The 14,405-nt window shown below is 50.2% G+C and overlaps 1 protein-coding gene across 1 annotated transcript in view; it reads left to right on the top strand.

Annotated features, from left to right (window-relative positions):
* Positions 1-14,405, top strand: part of LOC142575075 (kinesin-like protein KIF12) — a 769,060-nt gene that overhangs the window by 366,803 nt on the left and 387,852 nt on the right. The window contains exon 6 of the mRNA XM_075684038.1: positions 11,387-11,519. Within this exon, the coding sequence (XP_075540153.1) occupies positions 11,387-11,519 (133 nt within the window). The remainder of the gene's footprint in view (positions 1-11,386; positions 11,520-14,405) is intronic.

The following is a 14,405-nucleotide window of genomic DNA, read 5'->3' as shown; positions in this document are numbered from 1 at the left end:
ATCGCCTTTTGCCTGGTTACCATTGTGATTTTCGACAACGCGTGAGCTGCGCCGCCAGATTTGCGTATATGTTGTGTGTTTCTGACAATAAAGCATCAGTTGTTAGTAAGCGCTCGTCCGTGTCTCTTCTTGTGTCATCTGTTTGGCACTTTAGTACTTCAGTGTCAGTGTTTGTTGGCTTTTTATGATATGACTAATAAATATGGGGCCCCTCAGTTAACCCCCTTTCTGGTTGATTATTACATAACGAGGGTCTCGAATCTGGCACCATTGTGGCCTCCAGGTAGCATGTGTGGGTTTATTGACCGGTCGCCTTCACCCAAAACCATCACGTTCTCGTGAAGCTCGCGGCAGAAAGGATGTTCCGCGTCCGATGCCAAGGTCTGTGAGTGGTGCTGCTGGCTAGTCCTCCCAGGGTTCTACTAAGAAACATAAGTACCCAAGAAAGTGGATGGAGAAATGGCGCCGCGGTAGCTCAATTGGTAGAGCGTCGCACGCGAAATTCGAAGGTTGTGGGATCGTTCCAAACCTGCGTCCAGATGTTTTTTGATCCACTTCGATTTCCATTAGTTAATCGTTTCTTTATTTCATTTAATAAGCACAAGTTATTTTCCTTATGTTGTCCTTGGTGTCAGTGTTTGTTGGCTTCTTAAGATATGACTAATAAAAATGGGGACTCTTGGTTCACCCCCTTTCTTCTCGTTGATTACATAACGGGGGTCTCGAAGCCGACAATATTGATGCCTTCTGGTTAGGTGTGTGGGTTTATTGACTGGTCGCCTTCACCCAAAAAAGCTCACGTTCTCGTGACGCCTGCGGCAGAAAGTACGTTCCACGTCCGCCGCCAGGGCCTGTGAGTGGTGGTGCTGGCTAACACTCTGTCAAGGTTAGGTGGTGAGCCAGTCGCACTCTCCGAACCAGAGGGGAAACAAATACCCAAGAAAGTGTATGGGGAAACGGGGCCGTGGTAGCTCAATTGGTAGAGCGTTGCTCGCGAAATGCGAAGGTTGTGAGATGGTTCCGCCTTGCGGCAAGCTGTTTATTCATCCACTTTGATTTCCATTAGTTTATCGTTTCAATATTACATTTATTACGCACAAGTAAATTCCGCTATGTTGTCCTTGGTGTCAGTGTTTGTGGGCTTTTTATGATAGTGCAGAGTCTAACACTTCTTGCATGATAGCATGAAAACGGAAGCGAGCAACTATGACATAACCAGACAAATGACAATGTGGAAGAATCTGGTCGTCTAGAGAAGCCTTAGCTAAGGAATCAGCAATTTCGTTTGAACATAATTCTTTGTGGCCAGGCATCCTAACTAAACGGGCGCTTCTGAAGCGTCGAGGTACCAATTAATGAACTGCCCTCGTAACGTGAGTCAGCAGAAGCAGTTAGTGATGAACACAAAAATGAAGAGTCAGTAATTATCACAGCTGATATAATTGGTGAAATTAATGTAGGTGGGGCTAGCACGGCACTATATTCCTCGCACAATATAGGTACAAAGTTCGGCAGCGGCAGAGAAAAAGTTCAGTCTAGCGCTGGGGCAAAAAATTCCAACACCAGGCATTTTTTTTTTACTTTGAAGCATCTATTACCCTTATGACGTTAGTTGGTAGACTCTGTAAATGGCTGTGTAGTAAACCATCTAAAATACGGTGCGGAAATTATTGTTCGTTATAAGGAGAAGTGTCATCACATCTGATATTCATACAATGAGGTATGTCGGCAATCCGAAGTTTATCACAGATACAAACCTTCAAAGGGTCTAGTAACTGTTGTACGAATGTAAATTGCGGAGTATGTAAGCACGGCCAATTTACACCCCGCTTCCGCAGGCTGCGCCGTAAATGCACTGGGTATGGGCTGCTTTTCAATGAACGCCTTTCACGCCAATACTTTAGTGACCTGCGCCATGAATGCATTAGGTCTGTGCCGCTCTTCAATGAACCTTTAGCGAATTTGGGTCACTGAGTATGTGCCACTGATTGGGTGGCAAGCGATGGAACAATTCTCAGGCGTTCGCAGGCGCTCGCGCGCCACAATTCTCGTCTCGTGGGCCACGCGCAGATTTCTCGGGGTCGTAGCGTGTCCAGAAAGAAGCGTGAGAAAGAAGCCCGGCTGCCTCATGACGAGTTTCGCTGCGTTCTCCAAGACCGGTGCGCCATGCATTTCCAAGGCCACGCGCAGTTCTTGCGGCGACGGCGCTAGATGGCGCCGAGTGAATTCTTAGGGAAACAAAATCGGAGAAGAAACAATTTATGATAGCGAAAAGGGAAGATGTTTACTTTCCGAAGCGAGATCAGGATACTTTAGAACAGGCAATTATAAAGTACGGTTCATCAAGGAAGAAGAGGCATGTGCTTGCTCAGCTAAAGCTAGGGAAAGGATGGAACATGCTTTATTAGAAATTGGAGATCTACACGGCTGTTGGTTTAGGATCCGCTGGCCTCCTTCAAGCACTTGGCTTCAGGAATGGCAGTGTAAGCATGTCATAAACAAATATTAGCAAAAAGCCGATTGGAAGTTTAGTGGCAGAAGCGTAGGGAGAGAGAGAGAGAAGTGGTTCTTGTGGGGAAGTAGGAAAGGCTAGCACTATTTTCTGCAACCCATGCGGGAGCACGGCTCAGCGCCAGCAGGGTGGTGGAGCTGGGATTAAAAGAGAGAGGGGGTAGGAGGGTAGAAGCGAAGTAGTGGCGGATCAGGAAGCCCTAGGTGGTGGGATGGCCGTCAGGCCATCCGTCTTTGTAGAAATTTCCTATAGTCTTGCCGAGAGCCCGACGAGTCGAGGTACTCGAGGACACTCAGGAAGGCTGGTAGCTGATTACTACAGGGGAAGAGGATAGCTTTCTGTCGCGAACATGGGAGCCCGAGGCGGTGGAACTCTTGCAGAAGTCGGCCGCGGTGCAGCAGGTGAGCAGGGCAGGCCAGCAGGAGGTGCTCCAGTGTCTCTGGTTCACCACTGGAGACACAGGCTGGCGAGGTGGCTTTCCCAAGGCGGTGCAGGCGGGCTGCCGTCCAGTAACAGCCAACTCGCAGTCGGAGCAGCAACGAGGCATCCCTTCGTAGGAGGCCGTGCTGTGGAAGAGGCCGTGGAGGCCGGCCCAGGGATACCCGTTTGTCCGGGTGGCAGGCGATGATGTGCCGGCGCATCCTGTGTCTCGAGAAGTCTGCGGCCGTTACAGCAGGGCTGAGGGGGACGCTTGAGTGGTGGGCACTTTTTGCAAGAGTGTCCGCCTCTTCATTGCCCGGGATCCCCACGTGTGCCGGTAGCCAATGCAGAGATAGGAGCATCCCGCGTCCTGAAGGGCCGTCAGTCTTGAAGAGAGCAGCGCTACCCCAAGGATTTATTTATTTATTTTTATTTATTTATACCTCTAGGGTCCAAAATAGGACATTACATGAGGGGTGGGCATGTAAAAGGCGGGATTGATGATGTGGAAATTAGAAAGATGAGTCGGAACACGCAATGGCAGATCTAAAGCGTGCTGTATCGCGGATGAGTGCAGTTCGTCTGGGAAGTGGTGCGGGCTTGTGGTGGGATTACGGAGTTCGGATGGCCTGTTCGACGAACACGATGAGCCAGCTGGCTGTCACGAGGTATGGAATAAAGAAACCTGTGATAGAGGCATAGGTGAGAGATGCGACGACGAGAGGCAAGAGGCGATAGGTCTAGTTTAGATTTTAGTGATGAAACGCTAGTGTGATATGAGTAATCTGAAAGAATAAATCTAGCAGCACGGTTTTGAACGCTTGCAAGGGCTTTAGTGAGATTAGTTTGGTAAGGGCGAAAGATAGCACATGCATATTCAAGTTTTGGTCGCACAAGCGTTTTATAGGCAACTGATTTCACGGGTGGTTGTGCCATGAAGATATTACGGCGAAGATAACCAAGAATTTTGTTAGCTGAATTAATTATGTGGCTTACGTGATTTGTCCAAGACAAATCTTTGGATAGGTGAATTCCTAAGTACTTGAAGGAGTCGGTAGTAGATATAGTGCAGTTGTTAATCTTGTAGGCAGGGGGAATGTAGTTAGGTCGACGATGGAATGAAATATGCACAGTCTTAGTAACGTTTAGGGGCATGAGCCATGTAGCACACCAGTCTTGAATATGAGAGAGGTCCGCCTGAAGAGCAGAGACGTCTGCGACGGTATCGATAGGGCGGTATAGGAGACAATCATCAGCGAAAAGACGTATTGCAGAGGTTACAGTGAATGGCAGGTCATTAATATAGATTAGAAATAGGAGTGGCCCAAGAACAGTGCCCTGAGGTACACCAGATAGAACGGAGGAAACGGAAGATGTAAGGTTGTTAGCATATACAAACTGTGTTCGGTTAGTTAAAAAACACTGGATCCAGTTAAGAACAAGTGGGTGGATGTTTAGGCGTGATAATTTTAGTAGAAGGCGAGAATGTGGAACCTTATCGAAAGCCTTTTCGAAATCTAAAAACAGGGCGTCAGTTGGAATGTTAGAGTCGAGGTTTAAATGAATATCATGAATAAATAAAGCTAACTGCGTTTCGTATGAGTGATCTTTCCTGAAGCCATGTTGATTAGGGTGAAAGAATTTCACTGAAGTTATGAAGTTAGCAACATGAGAGTAAATGATATGTTCCATGATTTTGGAGCATACGCTGGTGAGTGAAATGGGGCGGTAGTTACCTGGGGAAGACCGATCACCTTTCTTGAAGACTGGAATGGCCTTCCCTGTTTTCCAGTCTCTTGGAACAATGCCTGTGTCAAGTGATTGGTGAAAGATGATACAGAGGATCGAACTACAGACATACTTTGTATTCTTTAACACTTTGGCATTAATGCCATCGGTTCCACAGGATGATGAGCACTTCAGGCCATCTATTACCTTAATGATGCCTTCCGGCCTAAAATTAATACCTTCCATTGGTGTAAAATCGGAAAATGGTAAATCTGGTAGTTCATTGGCAGGTTCTTTTGTAAACATTGAACAAAATGCAAGGTTCAAGGCATCAGGAACATTTGAGTCAGAAATGGGTGAGCCAGAATTATCACATAGAGAAATAAAGCTATTACTTTCGGGTTTTATCGTTTTCCAAAAACGCCGCGGGTTAGAGTGCAACATATTTGGGACGGTAGTAGAAAAGAAATTACGTTTTGTGTGTGCTTTCAACGAGTTATATTCTTTAGTAGCTTTGTTATATTTTTCCCAGGCAGAAGAAGAACCTGAGCATTTGGCTACACGAAATAATCGTTTTTTCTTATTGTTTAAGCGCGTTAAAGTAGTGTTGAACTAGGGGGAACGCGCTCTTTCATTTATCGTGGTAGTTGGAATGTAAAGACCTATTAAACGCAGTATTTCTGTTTTGAAAAGTGCCCAGTTACTCTCAGTCGACCGCTGCTGACACGTAAGGGCAAGTTGCTCATGAAAGATAGAAAGTTCCCGATTAATGCTTGAATAATCGGCTTTATCATATAGTGTTAGTACTTTCTTTGATATTTTACTTTTGTGTATATTGCAAAGAAACGTGGCATGAATGACGGTGTGATCGCTAAGACCACTGACGTACGTAAGAGGAGGCACCTTATCGGGGTGCGAGGCTAACACGAGATCTAGGATATCTGATGAGTGTTGAGTTATTCGCGTAGGTTTAGTAACAAGCTGCGATAGACCGAACAGCAAGCAAATGTTTATAGATTCGCTAGCCATGTTTGTTTATGTTAGACATGACGCAACGTTACTCCAATGTATAGTTGGAAAGTTGAAGTCCCCGAGTAACAATATGGGTGTGTTAGGATAAGCCGTGGTTAGTTCAAACAACGCATCGTGAAAAAACGAAACAAAGGAGCTATCAGTGCAGGGTGGACGATAGCAACAGCCGATGAGCGTGCGCGGTGAAGTGGCGTGGCAGCACGTCCAAATCATTTCTAGAGGCGTTCTTATATTTACAAAAGAGCACTTAAGTTGGCGACGAGTAGCAATAGCCACACCGCCGCCACGGCTTCCCTCGCACCTGTCTTTCCGAAAAATATCAAATTCTGGTAGATCTGGAAGAATTTTGCAATCAAGTATTGTGGAATTCAACCATGTTTCCGTTAGTGCAACAATGTTACTGGATGACGAGGAAATGAGGCCGCATAACGAATCCCGTTTAACGGAACACGCTGAATCGGCCTCAGTGGCTTTTGCACTTGTTGCCAGGATTGACGTTCGACGACCGACTGTTTAGCGTGATCTTAAACGTAGGTTTTCCGGCCACAGATAAGTTTGTCGTAACGGAGCTTGAATTAAGATTGCTTCGCTTTTCCAAATTCAATTAGACGTCTCCTGGTCAGACGAGTTTCTGGGGAGAAGTCTTTGCTAATGCCGTATTCGGTGCCCTTCAGCTTACCGCTTGAGAAAAGGATGCCTTCTTTATCTTTAAAGGGGGCGAATTTTGCTGTTATTGGCCTCCGTTTTCCCTCCTGAAAAGTGCCGAGTCTGTGGGCACGTTCTATATCACGACTTTGAATAGTTACGTCCAGGTTTTTGTGGCAGTGTTCAATTATTGATTCCTCAGAATCACGCCACGACTCATTTCGCGCATCTTTGACACCGTAAAAAACCAGGTTACATCTTCGGGATCTGTTTTCGATCTCATTAATGCGGTCAGTCAGCACAGTTACCTGAGCAGCGCTGCTATGAGCGACGATTTCTATGTTATTTACTTGGGACTTTATATTGAAAAGTGACAACAGGTCGGATTCAATCTTGGTCAACCGTGTGCCGAGTTTGCTGAATGTTTTCTCATGATCAGCAAGGGTTGACCTAATTGAATTTAGCTGCTCAAGCATGGCCGACTGCCCGATTTGCAATGCCTTCAGAACATCAAGCATATCAGCAGGGAGTACAGTTGGATCATTTCTAGGTCCAGGATTAGTTTCAATATCTCCTGCCAACAAAAGTAATTTCAATAGCATGCGAGTACAGTCAAATACTATACAAAGAGAGCGCCGTGGGCCTGGCAGCACGAGTAATGTTCGGTAACCAGTGCGTTTAGCGAAAAGGCAACAGCAATTTGTTACCTGCGTAGCGAAGAAGTGAAGTCGGTTAGGATGGCCCATCACTGACGTGCCGCCAAGCCCACTGAGCGTGGCGATGGTTTGTCTAGGCTTTATATAGGGGATCCGAGGGAAGATGGCGCTGTCAATCGAAGATAGTGTGCCAGGAAGCCAGGGCGTTAGCCGATGACACCGCAGCGACAGAAGTGGCGTAATCTGTGATGCGCAGTCCGATGTTCCGTAGAGGTAGGTCCGGCGCAGCTCGCCATGGCAATGCAGGGCGTCCTCATCGGCAGGCAGTGGAATCCAGGCAGGCTGTTCAGAGTACGGTGTTAGCTTCAGAATCCAGGACAGCACCAAGAATTACGTAGCGAATAAGTGAAGTCGGTTAGGATGGCCCATCACTGACGTGCCGCCAAGCCCAATGAGCGTGGCGATGGTTTGTCTAGATTTTATATCGGGGATCCGAGGGAAGATGGCGCTGTCAATCGAAGATAGTGTGCCAGGAAGCCAGGTCGTTAGCCGATGGCACCGCAGCGACAGAAGTGGCGTAATCTGTGATGCGCAGTCCGATGTTCCGTAGAGGTAGGTCCGGCGCAGCTCGCCGTGGCAATGCAGGGCGTCCTCATCGGCAGGCAGTGGAATCCAGGCAGGCTGTTCAGAGTACGGTGTTAGCTTCAGAATCCAGGACAGCACCAAGAACTGCGTAGCGAAGAAGTGAAGTCGGTTAGGATGGCCCACCACTGACGTACCGCCAAGCTCACTCCCTGTCAAGCCCTGTCAACTCCCTCCCAAGCCCTGTCAGGGTTCTGCAGGCAGATCATCGCCGCCTTGGAGTCACAGAAGATGGCTGCCCGGGTCGCTGGTAGCTCCTCTGCAAGTAGGTCCACAGCAAGGTGGAGTCCTGCTAGCTCTTCTGCGGCAGAGCTTGCATGTCCCGAGAGACGGCAGAGCTTGCTCTTTTGTAGGGCCGGTGCAACGCAGGCTTCTGTGGATGAGCCCGTCTCCGGTATCACGGATCCATCGACGAAGATGTGAAGGTGGTCCCCAAGTCTCTCTTGGAGGAGAGAGGCTGCCGTCTGCTGTAGGGCACATGTTGGGGAACGGTTCTTCGAGACACCTGACAGCTCCGTCGAGATAGGGATTGGTGGTCGATGTGGTGGGCGAGGCTGTACAGCGTTTGCAGGCGTGTCCCCTATGACTTCCCTATAGAGGCCACACAGCCGTCCCATGTGTGATGCTGGCCGGGAGCGTAGGCGAGTCAGGAGTGCTTGACCATCTGCGGCATGGTGTAGGCCATCAATGTGTCGTAGCCCCTGTTGCAGGAAGAGTAATGACAGGGGCAAGGCCAAAGTGGCGGCCACTTGTGAGGTTCGGGGAACGCCAAGACAGCCATATTGCTGACCGATGCTGCAGCTCCAGCTTCCGCAGTCGGTGTGGGGGCAGCGCCACAAGAGGGAGGGCATGCAGTAGCCGTGAAGTGATTGCAGCTTCAAATAGCTGCAGGGCCCACCTGGTGGCGCAGCCCTGTCCACGGGAAAGGAGCTGTGAGATCGCCTTGCGGACCCGAAGCGCCTGGGCGCACAGGGCCTTGGTAGCCGGCAGCCAGGTCAGCCGATGGTCAATGCGCAGCCCCAGGTAGGTGACCGCCTTGTTCCATGGGATCTGGACGCCCTCAAAGCGCAGCCGGCCAGCTGAGGGGTGGGCTGATGCTCTGGGGTGCAGTAGCAAGGCCTTGGTCTTCCTGGCCGAGATGGTAAGGCCGATGCTGCACAAGTAGGCAGCCGCAGTGTCCAGGGCTCTCTGTAGGGCCGCACGTGCCTTGCGGATGTGTTGCGGTGGTCCCCGCACCCATAGGGCGATGTCGTCCGCGTAGATTGAGGACTGCACAGGGAAAACGATCGATCGGCAGGGCAGCAGGCAACCTTGCCATGGCCAGGTTGAAAAGGAAGGGGCTCACCACTGACCCCTGTGGCACGCCTGCTCGGGGGTGCTCTTCGATTGACCCACACGTACCCTGGGGGTGCGGTTGTGCAGGAACGACGAGAGGAACTCCCGCAGGTTGCCACAGATGCCGAGGAGGTCCAGGCCCTGCTGGACAACTGCGTGGGGAAGGGGCTGTCGAAGGCACCCTGTACGTCGATCAGCAAGTGCATCACGAGGTCCCCGCCGGCCTTGGCGTCCTCCAGGGTGGACACCATGTCAGCGATGGAGTCCGCAGTGCACCGCCGCCGCCGGAAGCCCGTCTGTTGGTCTGCCAGGAAGCCGCGAGCACGGGCCACCCAGTCCAGCCGTGCCAGAGCCATGGCCTCCATCACCTTGCAGGCAGCAGAGGTGAGGGAGACCGGTCGATAGGATGACAGTTCCCTAGCCGGTTTTCTGATCTTGAGGATGGGTGGCACAATGGCTGTGCGCCATGCCTCTGGCACCTGCCCTGACTGCCAGATCTGATAGAAGCACTCGAGCAGGCGCTGTTGCTCGCTGGTGGCCAGGTTACGGAGCATCTGTGGCGTTACACCGTCTGCTCCTGGTGCGCTGCGGCGTTTCCCTTGCCTCAGAGCCGCCTGGAGCTCGTGCAGGGCAAGTGGCTCTGGGCAGAGGGCAACGACCTGGCTGGACGTCCAAGCAGGGTGGATGCTGTGTAGACAGGTGGGCAGCTGGGCAGGGGGGTGTCCGACCGGTAGGACGGCTGCACTCTGTGGCACGGGAGGGGCGAACCGGTCCGCCAGAAGTTCCGCGAGGGCCTCTTCGCTGATTACTAGCGAGATGGCCACAGCGAGGACGGGTTGACGGCTCGTCCTCTTGCCGGCGAGTGACTTGAGTAGTCGCCAGGCTAGGGGGCCCCTTGAACGGTCCTTGATGCTGAAGCACTGGCTCACCCAGCTCTGGTTCCTGCTGCGCAGGGCCTGTCTTCTACAGCAAGCATCCACCGATCTGTATTCAGTCCAGTGCTCTGCCTTCCCTGTCCGAATTGCTCTGCGCTCCGTGCGGCGCCTGGAGGCACGGAGATTGAGTAGGCGGAGATCCGGGGCAGGGGTGTCCGGTGGCGCAGAGCACTGAACGGTAGCCGCCTGGGCGCACTCCGCGATGACATCTAGAAAGTCACAACGATCGGCCGCCTCACTGCAGTGCTTCCTAAACAGAGACCAGTCTATGACGTGGAAAGTTCTGGTCTTTGGCTTCCTTCCGTGTACAGAGGTGATCACAATGGGGAAGTGGTCCGAACTCCAAGTGTCCGGAGTTGTGTCCCAGGAGTAGGAGCACTGTTCTGTGGTGAGGGAGAGATCGATGGTTGAGTTCACCCCTCGGCGGACATAGGTGGGTCCTCCGCTGTTCAAGATCACCAGTCCGGCTCTGCTGATGGCGTCGCGGAAGCTTCGGCCTCGGCTGGAGCAGCGGCGACTTCCCCAGTCTGTGTGGTGGGCGTTGAAATCGCCACACAGGACTGCCTGCCTCTCGAGGCGTAAAGCCAGCTGGTCAAGGATGGAGGAGTCCCATGGCTTTCCTGGTCGTATGTATATGCTCGCCATGGTCGTGTCTTGGCTGCCGAGACGCGCCGTGACAGCACAGCACTCCAGAGGGCCTCCTACAACGTCGGCCAGTGAAACCACAGCGTGGGCCAGGTTGCACCCAACATAGGTGGCTGTCCGTGGCTTGCCGTAGGAAGAACACAAACAACGGAGGTATATAGGAACAAAGTTCCCATTAATGGTTTAGAAGGTTTGATGGTGAGAAGTCTGTGTCTGTAAAAAAAGCATAAGGTAGATGAGATATTAGGCAAAATAAGAAGAAGAGCTGGGTAGCGCAACCCACCGCCCGCATAAAGGGTACGCTCACAGCATTTATCCGTCCTTCTATCCAACCAAGCGCGAATTAGGAATCCCGCTGTAATACCACTATATACACAATATACAAATAATACACTATTTTCGACGGCTATATTGATTCAATGCTGAAAGCAGAACCGTCGACAGTCATCGTAAGATAGAAGGGTTCCTCTGAATTTTTTGGTGTTTGTTGTACGTGCTGTATTGCATCACTTCAAAAGTGAGAGCTTCAGACATGCCATTTTATATCGAGCTAATTATTAGCTTCTTCCACTTACCGCCACCAGTTACGCATTTCATCCACAACGTCTCTGCTTTAATCAATCAACACCCCAACTTCGACGTACGGACATTTCTTGCAGTCTAGAAGTTAAAGCCGGTATGTGTTGAGAAAATTAAGCAGCGGCTTTTCTTGGAAGGATGTGAAGCGGATAATTATTTTGCATACATTTATTTCCGCTGAAGTTGGTGATTAAATAAAACGCGAGAAAATAGGGCGTACTTGTGGTTTACGAGCAATGGGCTGTTGTAATTTTCAGGTGCTTGACCTTCTAAACCCGTCGCACAAGGCGCTTCCCGTCCGCTGGTCGAAGGACAAGGGTTTCTATGCGGAAAACTTGTTTGTCGTGGAATGCGAGGACCTGGGTGATTTAGACGGCGTTCTACAAGAAGGTAAAGTGAATTTGTCCTACCAACAACCATCATTACAGTCACTGTGCCAGTATTTTTGTACCGCTCACCGCACTGCACGCATATCTTTTAGAGGGCGCCTCTTAGGCGCCCGCTCATACGGTGAAAGTCGGCGTTCCTCGTAACCGAGTGAACGAGCACAGCGAAAAATGAGAGCGAACTCGGTGGAACACTGAGTTTTTCACTGTTACATGGCTCCGCATCGGAGGAACAGTGTACGTTGGATGATTAGTTAGTTGTGACTGCACTACAAAAATTCGGATGACTGAATGTTTTCCATCTTTGCTAAGAAGGAACACAACATGAAGTCAAACAAATGTAGGACGAGCCTCACGTCATCAGCAGACATAGGCTGCGTTCCTTTCAATTTTTCTTTCTCGCCTTACGGTATGAATTTCTTGCGTTAGAAATATGGACACTGCAGGTGCACTTGTGCCGCCTTTGTAGCCGTCGGTGTCGCCGTCGCCGTGGTTTCTATGCCGTCCAAGCACGATAACATCGTCCCCGCGAGCTGTTGTTGTATGTGTGAGTGAAGCTTGTGAGGGTAACCCGATGATCGAGACTCGATCGAGGAAAGTGGGCAGGACGCGGGCCTTCTTCCTTCGCGCGCGAGGCACCGGCGAGGTGGGAGGGACGGCAGGGGGCGTTCTACTCCGCCGGATGCTGCGTACGGCGCGTGCGGCCACTCGGGCCACCATCAGGGGGGGGACACTCCGTATACATCCCATTGGCCGTTTTCGAGCAGACGCTCTTTCGACGCTAGCGCCAAGGTCCCCTTCAGTTACGGCCCTAACCAATGGGCGACGCATTAAGCAAAATGGCGGCGCACATGATTGTTTACGTTGTCATGGCAACAGCAACAGCAGCCGCGCGGCACTTCCTCTTCCAAACGTTTTTCTTTCCTTTTTGTTTTATTATGCCGACCCGCTCCACGCCCTTTCCCCCTTTCCCCCATGCCGCGCGCGCCGCTCACTTTTTTTTTTTGTTTTTACCCGTAAGCGGCGCGTTTTTTCTTCTTTTTTATAGCGCGCTTGTTACCGCGCGCCACGCGCCAGCTCGCAAGCAATGCGCGAACTACGCCGCGCATTGGCATTGCTTGCGAGCTGGCGCGTGGTGCGCCGTGGGCTATGCGTTGGCACCCACGCAGTCTTGCCCATACTTATATTATACCAGCATGTGCCGGGACATAAAAAAATTCCACTTCCAACACAACAGATGTTTAGTCTCGCTTTATTGACTTCGTTTCCGAAAAGAGATTTTTCTTACAACGTGGTGTGATACACGCTCAAAAAATGAGCAAAAGTGAGAGGTGCATGACATATACAAGAGTACTAAAGACAAAAGTTCACAGATGGTGAAATAACAAAAGAAAGTGCTAGAAAACGCGAAGGCCATTTCATGTACACATAAAACAAGATTTTTATATAACGTCCTCAAGACCTAAATGTAGACGAGCTCCTGATATGTGCACTAAGATATTGCACAAAATTGGACGACGTGTATGACATAGCCATGACAACTATAAAAAGGGAAAACTCACTAGTAATGGCAAAAACAATGACACGCAAAATACCTGAAAGATAGAATAAAATGCTAACATTGTTTGATTGAGAGCCATACCAAAAGAAAGCTTACTTATAAATCTGCACGAAAGTATATGAAATGCTTGACATGTTCATTACTGCTGAACAAATTGGAAAAAACATGGCAGAAAAAATAACATTGTACTAAAAACTGAAACACACATTATCACATTATTTTGCACTTGGCCACAACTTGAGTAACGGTGGCAAGGGGAACAGAAGATAGTCGGCTTTTGCCGCAGCACATAGAAAACATTCGCAGAAAGGCTTATTCCTCAATCAAAGACCAGGTAAAACAGGCCAACACGACTTTTCTTTCTACCCGAATGCAATGCTTAGCAATAAAATTACGTCACTTAAGGTACTAAGTCGTACCTACTGGGCTCTCCCTTGTATAATAAACACGAACTGCAAAAATCTGCATGTAGGACACTTGCAATGCTCATGCTTTCCAGAGGAAAAAAAAGCGTATCATTCCTACACATGAAGGTTCGCGCGGTTTTCCCATCGGGGGTTACTGAGATAGTACACAAACACTAACAGTAATTTTTCAGCTGTTAGTTGGTTTGTAGAACGTGATACGCAGAAAAAGCACTGAGGGCGGTATGGAAAGCTGGGCAAGTTACTGAAGTTGCAGAATGAGACTTGGCACAGAAAAACACAAGTCACAGACCAGGTGACAATGAGGAGGAACATCTACTTGTCAGCTTTCTCTACCGGGAAGAGGCAAGTGTAGCACAATCAAGGCGCAACGACGTCCGGAGCCTCATGGAGTACACAAATGGACAGGGCTGTGTTCGTGTACATGCGCCTTCTGATGTCCTTGGGTCTGAGCGCTCACCTGTTGTCTTTAGGCACCCGGAACAACCTTGCAGGACTTGTTTTTGAGGTATTTGTGCACCACTGCACGATGCACGAGCGGTACGAGTCGTGAAACGGGTGAAACATCGCGGAGCACAAGCACACAGCTACCGAGGACCACAGAACTGACGAAACTAGCCACGTCGGTCAACGCACAGCAGCGCACGCATCTCGATGACAGTAGATAATAAAGCGTTACGTAGCGGTCTAAGCAGCAGCCGGGCCGGCGGGGATGGCACGGCGGCGCGGGCGCGTAGACAGTCGAAGGTGAGGGAGTTGAGAGGGTATTACGAGAGAGGGCGTAGGGAGAGGAGTTGAGCGGGGGGAAGGGCTTGGCCACCTGGATCGGCGCGCGTGCGCGCGACGATCTACGAGGCCGTGCAAGGGAAACGGATTTTTGCGTCGCCCATTACAGAGATGGCGC

This window comes from Dermacentor variabilis, chromosome 3 (assembly GCF_050947875.1).
Source record: "Dermacentor variabilis isolate Ectoservices chromosome 3, ASM5094787v1, whole genome shotgun sequence".
Taxonomy (NCBI): domain Eukaryota; kingdom Metazoa; phylum Arthropoda; class Arachnida; order Ixodida; family Ixodidae; genus Dermacentor; species Dermacentor variabilis.
The sequence above is the reverse complement of the archived record's forward strand: the minus strand, read 5'-3'. Positions and strand labels throughout refer to the sequence as shown.